General features: G+C 45.8%; 1 protein-coding gene and 1 long non-coding RNA gene across 2 annotated transcripts; one reads left to right on the top strand and one right to left on the bottom strand.

The window, feature by feature from the left end:
• Positions 1 to 32: 32 nt before the first annotated feature.
• Positions 33 to 9,541, top strand: klhl3 (kelch-like family member 3). Its single transcript, XM_077021329.1, has 15 exons — positions 33 to 332; positions 902 to 1,021; positions 1,189 to 1,295; positions 1,764 to 1,885; positions 4,547 to 4,709; positions 4,811 to 4,920; positions 5,397 to 5,513; positions 5,610 to 5,759; positions 5,890 to 6,007; positions 6,122 to 6,319; positions 6,698 to 6,799; positions 7,083 to 7,211; positions 7,327 to 7,467; positions 7,659 to 7,802; positions 7,941 to 9,541. The coding sequence occupies exons 1-15, from the start codon at positions 319 to 321 to the stop codon at positions 7,967 to 7,969; spliced, it is 1,764 nt and encodes a 587-aa protein (XP_076877444.1). The 5' UTR covers positions 33 to 318; the 3' UTR covers positions 7,970 to 9,541.
• On the bottom strand, positions 9,535 to 12,578 carry LOC143526739 (uncharacterized). Its single transcript, XR_013133943.1, has 3 exons — positions 12,049 to 12,578; positions 11,065 to 11,251; positions 9,535 to 10,944 (listed from the first exon to the last, which is right to left on the bottom strand). It is a non-coding gene; the product is annotated as an uncharacterized LOC143526739 (long non-coding RNA).
• Between the last annotated feature and the right edge of the window lie 304 nt (positions 12,579 to 12,882).

The following is a 12,882-nucleotide window of genomic DNA, read 5'->3' as shown; positions in this document are numbered from 1 at the left end:
TGGCAACGTAGACGGCCACTGATGGGAGCGTGCTGATTGGACGGTGTGGCGCGAGGGGTGCGCGAGCAGGCTGAGCTGGAAACTGCCCCTGACAATTAGCATGTAAACAAACTGGCCGGGGCATCTTGAAATATAAAATACAACAGACCACAGCTCACCTGAAGAAAACAAACAAAAAACAAACGAAGCGTTCACTACGGGAGGGTAGACGAGTCGTAATGAGGCGCGACGGGACGAACGCGGCTAGCTAACTAGTTAGCGGAGGAGAGAACGAGCCGACGTTAGCCGCTGGGCTACACCGCGAGCTGGACAGGAACCATGGAGGTGGTCGGGTAAGTGCGGGTACTACGGCGGTGCGGGACCGTCTCTCCGCCTCCCTGACCGTTTATAAAGGGCTGAATATGTACACGAGCCGGTCCACTCGGCCAACGACATAATGGGAAGCTGCGTGTGACACGGTGCTGGCTGGCTGGGTGGCGTAGGTGGAGGTTCGCTGGGTGGCTGCTCACGCTAGCCGTCCAACACCGCAGCACACCAGGCCAGCAGAGCAGGAGAACACCACAAATGACCTTCTGCCCAACACGGTTCTGCCTGAAGACGGGTCCACTTCAGCATTTGTAGACGCCTGCACTATTATGGCCAGATAGTTTGTAAATATTTGAATATAACAAATGGTCCGTCAGTAGGTTGACAGTAGTTCAAATCACCTGCATGTCTTGGGATGCTTGACCAAAACTTGGCAGCCAGCTTGTACAGATATAAACTAATATGTTTTAAAAAATGCAGTTTTCCTCGTGTGATTAGTTTGTTCACTTTGTGTGCATGAAAAAAGGTTTGAGTGTATCTGTGCTTGCTGTGTGTGTTAAGAGGATATTCACACTGCAGTTCATGACCTTTGCAGGAGTCGTGCTACAACCCCATCAGTGCTAGATCTGGAGGCGGACAGTAAAGACCCAGGGATGCACACGTTCAGTCACACACACATGTGGAAAGCCTTCAGCCTGATGAACGACCTGAGAAGGTTAAAGCACGGCATTTCTATAAATATTGCTCGCATATTTTTATGTTAAGTTAGTGTAGTGTTTATCTTGAATCCAGATGAGTTACCTTGGGAACCTGTGAGAGACCAGTTTATGTCTGAGTAACAACAAAGAAATGCTTACACTTCTAAATTGCATTCTTTCACAGCAGGAAGATTTTGTGTGACGTGCTGTTAGTAGCTGGAGAAGTGGAAGTTCCTGCCCATAAAGTGGTGCTGGCTTCATGCAGTCCCTACTTCTGCGCAATGTTCACAGGTACCGGGCTCAGTGTGAGACGTGTCTTACACCACATACTCCATGCAAAGGAAAAATACCATACACACGTGTCAGAAATGTGTGGGCAAAAACCTGTGACCTCACTTAACACAGAAGACATTTGTCTTGGTAATAATAGCAGTAATATTGGTTACTACATCTAGCCAGTAATGTTCACTGCTGGTAGACCAGCCTGCTTCGGTGGCTATATTGAATATTTTAGTTCACTGTAGATAAGGCTTTGATGGTTAATACTTGGTTACCAGCAGTGAATGTCACTGCTTTGATGGACTGATTAACATTCTTGCTCTTTGAGCCCAATACAAATATCTTCTCATTACGATCATGTCTGGATTCTTCTGCACTGTGTTTTCAAGTACGTATACGAAGAGCATGTTTAGCATGATGAAATGTGTGCTGGCTACCAAATTTCTCTCTGCAGCTTCTGTGTTGGTTTGCTGTGTGCAGGAGAAATGAGTGAGAGTAAAGCTCCGTGTGTTGAGATAAAGGAAGTGGATGGGCAGACTCTCAGAAAACTGGTGGACTACATTTATACAGCAGAGATTGAAGTAACTGAGGACAATGTGCAGGTATGTTGTAGTGCTGTGCTCAAATGTGGTCATTCAAATTGGATTTGGCTGTGCAGTGTGAAGATTTTACTGTTCTTATTTCATATGGACTACATGGCAAGAAGGAGATTGGGAATTTATACTAAGAAGCATTATAAATGCAATAGTCATTGAAACACATTTTTGAGAATTAAAAAATCAATAAAAGCCTGCATGTGATGTGAGATTGGGATTTGGATCATTGGCTAAAATTAATAATTTAAAAAAGACATTTATTACATTGCCCACTACAATTGACAGTCTAACTATGAAACTTTATACATTTGAAGTGGTTTGCCATGTTTGACATTGTTGAATGATAAGCATCTTCTACAAAATAGATTCATGATTTGATTGCACTGATTTGTAATTTCTCGTTTAAATGCTGTCCCTGTACATTTTTACAAGGTTTTGTTTTATCCTGTTATTGTAATACCAAAAAAGACCTCAAAACTTTGCTCGGCTTGAAACTCGAAGACGCTCGGCCGGCGAGTGACTGCTCTCTGCCAGTTTGGTAGACTCGGCAGTGTTCAGATGGCTGCCCTTGTATGGTGAAGCACAAACTGTGTTTGGTCGACTGCTTTTAGATACTTTTGAAAAACAGCTTGTGTGCACAGAAAACGTGTCTCGGTGCTCATGACCTTTGACTGTGCCTTGTGCAGCCAGCCATGTTCCCATAACCCGTGTGGAATGTGCCTGTCCCTTCGTCCTGTTTCTGGCTAGAGGAGTCCACACCACAGTGTTTCCTCTCATTATTAGCAGAGGAAAGGGCTGCCCGTGTTTACCACCATTGTCTTTGTTCACAGGTGGTTTGAGTGGGAGGGACTTATCAGAATGTCTTGGAGGAGGTCACCGTATGTTATTTGTTAATTGTTACTCTGGTATCATCTTTTGCAATACTGATATTGCTGAAGGCTGCAGTATGCAGACAAATCACAAAGCACATTCTGTTCTGAGAGCCTCCTGACAGACTTTACAACCAGGTCTCCTATGTGCACTTCAAGTAATCATGGCACTCACATGATTGAAAAAAATCTAAATAATGTTGGTCAGAACAGTAAAGGCCAATGTTAATTATATCACATTAAGTGTCATTCACCAGAGAGTTGTAATTGCATAGCTGATCAGAATTGCAGTATATAAGCAACATGCAGTTTGATATTATGTCTATAATTTACAGGCATTATTTATGGAGTGTTTTTGTGTAGGAGGGTTGTTGGGCTGTAGACATAACAGCTGTAGAGTGGCTGTTAGTATATTTATATTTGCAGCAGTATGAAATGTGTGTTACTGTGCAGTGGTGCAGGTGTAATCCTGTGGTGCAGTGGTGCTGGTGTAATCCTGTGGTGCAGTGGTGCGAGTGCAATCCAGTGGTGCAGGTGTAATCCTGTGGTGCAGTGGTGCGGGTGTAATCCAGTGGTGCAGGTGTAATCCAGTGGTGCAGGTGTAATGCTGTGGTGCAGGTGTAATCCTGTGGTGCAGTGGTGCGAGTGCAATCCAGTGGTGCGGGTGTAATCCTGTGGTGCAGTGGTGCGGGTGTAATCCTGTGGTGCAGTGGTGTGGGTGTAATCCTGTGGTGCAGTGGTGTGGGTGTAATCCTGTGGTGCAGGTGTAATTCAGTGGTGCAGGTGTAATCCAGTGGTGCAGGTGTAATCCTGTGGTGCAGTGGTGCAGGTGTAATCCTGTGGTGCAGGTGTAATTCAGTGGTGCAGGTATAATCCTGCAGACATAGAATGTTCATAGCTTCTCTTTTTGACTCTTCAACGCTTTACTTCACATAGGACTATAAAACAAGGAAGACAGTAGCCAACATAACGCAGCTGGGAGAGTAAAGAGTGAAGCCTCTTTCTCAGAATGCCAGTCACCAGCCTTATACGTACGGGAGTCCTTTTACTTGGAGAAGTGGAGCAGGGTTGTTTTATTACAGGACGTCGGTAAAATGTATGACCGATTCGCACAGGATAAGAAACCTCGGCATAAATGACTAAGGTGGGAGTGACTACTCAATGTACTAATCTTATACCAATATAATAACTTATAGTAATAATAACATTTTAGTTGAAAGATGAATTTGAAATATTTACGTGTTCATAGCATGGATGTAAGATGCGCTGCAATAATGATTTAACTAAAGTCACCAGAAGCACCTGGCTCAACTTTTGGTTTTGAGTGTTGTTCATCGCATGCCCGGCGCTTCCATACTTGAGAAAAGTGCAAAAAAATCACTTTTACACATATTGGTTCGTACGGGATTAACATGAACTGAGATTATTTTTATGCCTCATTGACCATAATGTAAAAGGCGCCAGAATATTTACTGACAGGAAAGCGTGCAGTTGGTAAAAATGACTGACATGACGCATTCAGACAGGACGAAACTGACAGAGAACCGCTGGTAATAATGACATCACCCCACCTTCCCATGTGTGAAGTGATAGAAGTGGGAACCTTTCATTGTCACTAAGGTAAATAGAAAGAAACGGAGTGGACTGACTTTCTCCTTGTTGAACCTCCATGGCTCTTGTGAACTTTCATTAATGAGTGCGCTGTGTTTATTAACTGGGTTATCGTATTATCTCTGAGAATCCAGAAATTGTGTCCCTCAGGCACCGAGTCGCCACATCGTGTCACTCTTGTGCCCAGGTGCTCCTGCCGGCCGCTGGCTTGCTGCAGCTGATGGACGTGAGACGAACGTGCTGCCAGTTCCTGCACACGCAGCTCCACCCCACCAACTGTCTGGGCATCCGCGCCTTCGCCGACCTGCACACGTGCACCGACCTGCTGAACCAGGCCAACGCGTACGCAGGTCAGCCCACCGGCCACAACCCTGCCCCTCCCGGCTTGATGGACCAGATCTGGAGGACAGTGGAGTTATATTTGTGTGTGTGTGTGTGTTGTGCTGAACAGAGCAGCATTTCTCAGAGGTCATGCTGGGGGAGGAGTTCCTCGGTCTTTCCTTGCAGCAGGTGTGCAGTCTCATCTCCAGTGACAAACTGACTGTGTCCACGGAGGAGCAGGTAACCTTGACTCGTTTGTTCAGGGCAGGCCAGACACCGCCGCCTTCTGTTGCTTTCTGCAGTATCGTTAGTGCACGTTCATCGTGTTATCCGCTAATTATGCCTTTCCTTGTCCTATTTGACATCACCGGCGCACTGAAATGCCATAACTCAGCTGATCAGTGCTGCGTTATTTGCCTTGTTTAGTAGTCAGCCTGTGACGGGCTCTGTCATAAACAGCCTGCCTCTCGGGGCGTCGCACTGCCTGGACACACAGTCGCACAAGCCGTACGTTGCCCTGCGTGGCCTGTTACCCGTGTGGCCTGTTACCCGCCCTTCATCTTGCTTCCACATACCCGGCTGCTGCCGGCTGTCACCTGGCAACAGAACAGGCGTGACGGCTGTGTCCTGGCATATCAGCTGCCGGGGCTCCCCACCACGCCGGTGTGAGGACGGCCTACAGCTCTCGCCCTCACCCCCACCCCCTCCCCCTGCAGGTTTTCGAGGCCATGGTGGCGTGGATAAAGCACGACGAGACGGCGCGTTTGGAGCACATGCCAAAGCTGATGGAGCACGTGAGGCTGCCACTCCTGTCCAGAGACTACCTGGTTCAGGTGGGCCGCCGCCCCGTCTGTTCACACGTGTGGGCTTGGGCGCACGTGTCATTTTTAGCCAACGATTTGCCGTATGATGTGTGTGTGTGTGAGCAGATCGTGGAGGAGGAGGCCTTAATCAAAAACAACAACACGTGTAAGGACTTTCTCATTGAAGCCATGAAGTACCACCTGTTACCTGCAGACCAGCGGCACCTGATGAAGACGGACAGGACGAGGCCCCGCACACCGGTCAGCCTGCCTAAGGTGGGGAGAACACGCGGAGTTATCCAGCTGTGCTCTCTAAGGATACACACCGTGTTTTGAGTGTGTGTGTGTGAGTGTGTGAGTGTGTGTGTGTTAAGCCTTCCCCCATTGTCCTTGTTGCTCTTGCCAGGTGATGGTGGTGGTGGGTGGCCAGGCTCCCAAGGCCATCCGCAGCGTGGAGTGCTATGACTTCCAGGAGGATCGCTGGTACCAGGTGGCCAACCTGCCCTCGAGACGCTGCCGGGCAGGTGAACCTCCCCTTCACGCTCCTGACTTCACTCCCTGTGTTCACTCTGGCTTATTCTTGGGCTAACCTCATGTCCGTGTGTGTGTGTCCGTCCGCGTGTGTGTGTGTGTGTCAGGTGTGGTGTTCATGGCCGGTAAGGTGTATGCCGTGGGAGGTTTTAATGGTTCCCTGCGTGTGAGGACTGTGGACGTGTATGACTGTGTCAGGGACCAGTGGAGTGTCATTCCCAGCATGCAAGAGAGACGCAGCACGCTGGGCGCCGCCGTGCTGGCCGACCTGCTCTACGCTGTGGGCGGATTCGACGGCAGCACAGGTACCGCCGTTCTGACCCCGCCCCCTCGTTGGGCTGCTCCGCCCACCACCAAAGGTGCCATTTCTAACATTAGTTGCAGCATTTTCTGAAGTTTTCTGAAGGTTTAGTTTTTGCAGCTTGCGAATGATGCTGTACGTTCAGAGATGCACGTGTTGGCAGGTCTGAGTTGTTTGAAACAAAATTGCAAGTCACTACCTGCGGTCCTGACTGTGGTCGTGACTAAACAACGTACAAACGCCCGCCCTGTTGAGACAGAGCTCTGCTGAAACACTTTGTCTAGAGAAATCATAAACCTACGATATGTGAATCTAAGATTTTTATGATTTGTTTGTATAAATGTGGACACAAACTCTCTCTCTTTCTCTCTCTGGACTCCAGGCTTGTCTTCAGTGGAGGCGTATAACCCCAAGACTAATGAATGGATGTTTGTGGCTCCCATGAACACCAGAAGAAGCAGTGTGGGGGTGGGGGTGGTAGACGGTAAGCGTTTGGTGCTCACCTGTCCACCGCACGCTGTGAGACTGCTCTCCTTCTGCTCAGACTCTTGGCACTTTCATACGCAAGTACTCTGGAACTTCGTCAACATTGTAGCTCTTTCACTGTAACCTTTCCAGCTCTGTTGATTGTGTCGCATGTGAGAAACTATGACACCAGCGCCCGAATGTGCCAGCCGGTATCCGACACGTGTGAACATTATATGCTCTGTGACGTGCGCGTACGAGTGTGTGAGGAACGGTTCCAATGTGTGTGTGTGTGTTTGTAGGGAAGCTGTACGCAGTAGGGGGATATGACGGGGCATCTCGCCAGTGTCTCAGCACCGTGGAGGAGTATAACCCCGTCAGCAACAAATGGGGCTACGTGGCCGACATGAGCACCAGACGCAGCGGAGCAGGTGTGTCCGCACCACCCACCCAACTGGAGCGATCCGTGTCAAACGTGTTTCCCTGAACGTGTGCTCAGTGCTGCCATCTGCTGGTCCTCATGTGTGTGTGCGCGCGTGCACGCAGGAGTCGGAGTGCTAAATGGACAGCTGTATGCAGCCGGAGGACACGACGGCCCTCTGGTGAGGAAGAGCGTGGAGGTGTACGACCCGGCCGCTAACGCCTGGAAGCAGGCGTGTGACATGAACATGTGCCGGAGGAACGCAGGTGAGCCGGCCCGGCCAGCGCGGTGGGGGAGCTAGCGGCCGCGGGCGAGAAAGCCTTATGAAGTCAGTCATTACTCAAATGCTGTTCTGTACATTGTATTGTATGCAGAGTTAGACCGAGATCAATAAGTGGGTGGTTTGCAGGTGTGTGTGTGTGTTTGTTTGTTGTCTGATATGACTGTTTGTCTGCAGGTGTGTGTGCCATAAACGGCCTGCTGTATGTGATTGGTGGAGATGACGGCTCGTGTAACCTGTCCTCCGTGGAGTACTATAACCCTGCAACAGATAAATGGAGCCTCCTCCCCACCAATATGAGCAATGGACGTAGCTACGCAGGTGAGCCTCCATCACAGACCTGCCTTCGTCACAGACCTGCCTCCATCACGTGTCACACCCTAACATCACCTCATTATACGCTTAGACAGCGGGCCCATGACTGACGGTTGGGCGTGTCTGTTTTTGCTTCTGTTTCAGGGGTTTCGGTTATTGACAAGCCGTTATGACTAAGGGCCCCGGGGAGCAGGACCCCACCTCCACACGCAGGGAAGGACAGTGAGAGACATACCATCATTTAACACTGCTGCGCAGGAGTGGGCGTGCAGAACCGGAGCGGACCCGGGGGAACCCTGAAAAGCCGCTCCACGCACACCATCGCGTAGACCCACCACCAGAGTGCCGCGCCAGGCTGGGGGCCCGGGGGCGGAGCCGGAGACGGGGTGTAGCTCGTCATTGGGTGTAGCTACGGCGGGGTCCACGTGTAGCTGCTATAGGGTCTACGGCACAGCCCAGGTAGAGTCTACAGCAGAGCGGACCGGGCCGTAGCTACGGTGGTCCTGCACGGCCGCTCTGCGTCCAGGCCAAGCTTGCACTACTCAACACTGCATCTCAACCTGCAACAGGAGCCAGGCGGAGCACAGCTGAGAGACGCTAGCATTACTCCCATAATGCTCTCACAGGGGGTGTTACTCTCTTCCTTCCTGTGTGTGACTGTGACTCTGATATACAGGGTTATGGATAAGAAGTACTGTAAAAATGACACTGCAAAGAAACATACACTAAGAAGAACAGTTTATATTTGCTGCTTGTGTGCCATAATGTTTAAAATACAGCATCTGGAGAATGCCAACAAACACCAACATTATTGGGAAATGTGCCAAATTCAACATGGCAACGTTATATTCATATAAGCACTGTTATAAGTGAGCTGGTTTTGGTCAGTAATAATTTATATTCATAAATTGGTAACTGTGTAAACTTGTGTTCTTAGGCCAGCTATGTGTTGTGGCTTCATGGCACACACCACTGTAAAGGGAGAGAGGACAGAACTATTTGAATTCAGACTGAAGTGGATTGTCTCTGCAGAGATCTTTCATATTGTACTGTAATTTGTTCTGACAGCATTACACAGAGCAGTCTTGAATAGCAATAAAATTTTACTGTAGACAAAGAGCTTATGGAACTTTGAATTTCAAGTATTATTTTACAAATTTATTTTGGATTGATTCATGGTGTGTTCTTGTGACAAATATTTGGATTTGCAATAATAATTAGTGAGGTTAAAACATAGATGTAAGTTTTTTTTTAAGATAATGATTACAGTATCTGGCATGGTGATCTGCCAGTGTAAGGTTGCCTACACTATAATAATTGAGATTAATTGAAAACTTATCCAGTCATTTGTCTATGAGTTACATGATAGGATCACATACCACGGTTATCTTTATTTATGATTTGCATTTATTACTGAAACATTCCTTGCATTACTTCTGAACCGACTGACTACAGTCTAATTGCAGTGTGGTTCACCACACCATTATCCATGACAGTATTATCAGATATGTTTTTACATTCAGCACAACAAACCTATGCAGTTATCATTTAAACATTCAGACATCTTTGGAAGAAGCTACTGGGCTTGACATAAATTACATATACATGCAGTTATCAGTATCTATTACCAGAGATTCCAAAGTTCTGTAAATACTGTAACATTTTATAATTTATGGTATTTGGAATATTGTTTGCACTAAAGTATTTCTAAATCAGTGCATCAATAAATGAATGTTTAAACTGTGTGTTTTGTTTGGAGACCCTGTCATCAATGAACAAACAGCTGTTTCACAATTACTCTAGTCTTGGACCCTAAATTATGTAAATGAGGCACTAAATGTCATATTCTGTCACCTCATTGGCTGACCACTGGGGGGCAGTGGGTTGTTCATAATGAAAGTTTTTTCCTGTCAAAATGAAGAATAAGCTTATAATAAATTACAGTATAATTGCTAAATATGAAATAAATGCATTCAGTAATGAACACATGAGAATGGCAAGGTTAGCCTTGTTTCTTGGCAGTCGCAATGGTTTGCTGTTTAAAATTCCTGTTTTGTTTCATTTGCTCACTTTTCATTGTTCATTTTTCTTCTTCAGTTAATGCAAATCAGGGCAATTTGTCAATCATCACTGCTGAGTGCAGAAATGTAGATAAATGGATTCGGTTGTGCCTGCCTGTCTCAAGCACTGACCTGTGGTGGTGTTAAACTGACAGAAGTCAAGAGCACAGCCTTTAAATGCGAGAACATGATTCACAAAACCCTCATTGGTCTTCCTTTGCTCGTATGCAAAACATACGCCCTCACTCAAATTTACCCTGCTTCCTCTCACTTTAGTCCATCTCTGTTACAGAACTGCACAAGCTGTCAGATACACAGGCTTCAACACTCCGAAACTTAACCGTTGGGATAATGTAGGCGTAAATGTACATTACATCAGCAATGACCTTACTGCAGGCACATGTTCACATAGACCACCACTGCTGCTGCAGAGATCCTTTTGTTTTGATTATTCCATCTTTTCAGCATCCCCCAATGAATGTGGCAATTATACCTGCTTGATGAACTTATCAGACCATCCTGTTCCACCCAGGGCAGTTTCTGACCTTTCAGACCAGCATTTATACTGTATATTTTACATTACCTTCAGTCATTTTACACTGCAGGGTTAACTTGCAGGTTAATTTAGATTAGTAAATATTAGGATTAATACTGGTCAATGGTCAAGAGGTTTAGGATACCCATTATAAAAGTTAGGATTAAAACTATATTGGCTTGTTCTGATTCAATTAACTTGGGTAAAAGTTTGGGATATTTAGCTTTTGGGGGAAACTTATGGAAAATGTAAAAGGTTCACACTACAGTGATGTCTTAAAATGCTCTACTTTGATATAACTTCATCTCAAACAATTGAAACAAAAGCCTACAGTGGTGGGTTTACCTCATCAAAAATGTCAATATCTTGTCATGTGTCCTTGAGGATCAATTACAGCTTGACAACGACGTCTCATGCTGTTCACAAATCGACTTATTGTCTGCCGAGGCATAACATCTCAAAGCTTCTTGAAGGGCCCTCAGGTCATTGGCGACTCAGCACATTGCATAGGTTTTCTATGGGAACGTGGAGGCCACTTCAAAAAACAGGATACCTATGAGTGAACAAATAGAAGGAGACTGCAATTAAATACTTTTGACTTATGACCACCACAAGGAAAAAACAATACAAGAATTTTCTTGAGAAATTCAGAAATATATATATTTATATATACCTGTCTCATTAGAAGTAGTGTAGAGTAGTGAGACTCATTTTCAGACACCACAACATCTCGGCTCTCAACGTGTCCTCTGGAAACTCCAGAGATGGCCGATTGTCTGGAGGAGGTTACGATAGTGGAGGCATTGATGGTTGGAAATGGTAGAGCACGTCACCCGCATCACAACTGACCATAGCAGGAGCTGTACAATAACCAACACAATGTAGACAAAGACTTATTTGAAAAATAAAATAAAAATAAGCAGTTCAAATACCAGCTTGAAGGGCACTGTCCAAGCACACGTTTATAGTAGCCTACAGCTGTCAATCTTTGCATTTTCAAATTCTCGTATTGACTTATTTCAGAATGCAGATATCAGGGCTAAATGAACTAGGTCTCATTCTTTTAAGACACATATCAACACCATGCAATTTCTGGATAAAGCCTAATGTCATGGTGACTGTAGGATGCTGATAAAAACTACATTTTTAAAGTGTAGGCTATAGACAAAATAAGAACGGATAGTGCGATTGGAAAAAAAAGATTCCAAAAAAAAAAAAAAACACTTTTCAAAACAGCTCGCGGGCCAGAAATAGATAGCCTGTTTGAGCATGGGGGCTATAGACTATCGGTAATAATAAGCTACACCTCCATTATTAACAAGCCATTTTATTCTAAGCCAAATACTGCAGTGGGCCATGGGAGATATGTCAATATAATCCACTGTTATGAGAAATTAACCTGCAAACCAGATTTAATATAAAATTTGACTAAGACCCAAGGCGCTAGATTGTCGTCAACTATACAACATCCCAACGAAATGTACCGTCAAGTTCATCCATGGACCCATCCCTTAACAACACCTAGGTAAGATAAATCGCAGGCTAATAATTTCTAAGACAACATAAGCAGCTACCAGTACTAAAATCGATACTTCATTCAATCACGTTAGCGCCTCGGTATTCACGGTATTCACGTAGTGAAGTAAAGACCTGCTACCTGTTTCTGTGAAGACCTCCCGCTGCGTGGCTGGACAGTGCAGCTGCGCGCATGCGCGGAAATTGATCTGCACCCAGCAGGATGTTGGTCTTTTGGGTCTTTGACAACCACTCAGCGTTGCTTTCTTTGGCAAGCCATGCATCCTGAAGTGTGCATTTTAAAGGCATGACATTAAGTGCCATCGAACTGCACCAATAGCATCTACAGAAGAACTCTCTTGCCAAGTAAAAGTCAGGATAGGCCTCGCCGAATCAACGTAATTTTAAACGCATTTGTGGTGGCAAAATAATTGTACATTGACAGCGGTCTTCATCCATGTGAAATTTATAACCACAAAAAAATTATTCAAGGGTTTTCGAGGACGGCTGTCTTTTGTTGCCCGTTTTCAAAAACCTTCCAGGGCCTTGAACTTATTTTTTCAGATCCCCAAACTTTCAAGGACCCGTGGGAACCCTGTGTAGACGGGTTTGAGTGGTTTGACCTTTGGGTGCCTGGAGCTGCGTGGAGTTCAGCATACAGCTCCACTGGGCCGTGTCGTCTTCTTGGTCTCATGTCAAAATGTGAACAGCATGAGGAAGACTGTTTAAATACCAGTTCTAATTGAACCAGGACCACACCTGTTGTGAATGTTGCCATTAAAGCTCCTTGTAAGAGAACAGCAAGTTGTACAAAATGTACTGAAATGTTGGACCTGTGCATTCAAAAGTTTAGAGGTCACATTAATTTCACCTGTAAAGGTTAGTTTTAGGTTCCTGAAATTTCACCCAAAAGCCAAATGTCCCTTTTTGTGAGTAGTGTATATATAACATTATATTTAACACAATCTGGATTCTA

The sequence above is a fragment of the Brachyhypopomus gauderio genome, chromosome 11 (assembly GCF_052324685.1).
Source record: "Brachyhypopomus gauderio isolate BG-103 chromosome 11, BGAUD_0.2, whole genome shotgun sequence".
NCBI classification, from domain to species: Eukaryota; Metazoa; Chordata; class Actinopteri; order Gymnotiformes; family Hypopomidae; genus Brachyhypopomus; species Brachyhypopomus gauderio.
Note: the sequence above shows the minus strand (reverse complement) of the source record. Positions and strands in the feature narration are given on the sequence as shown.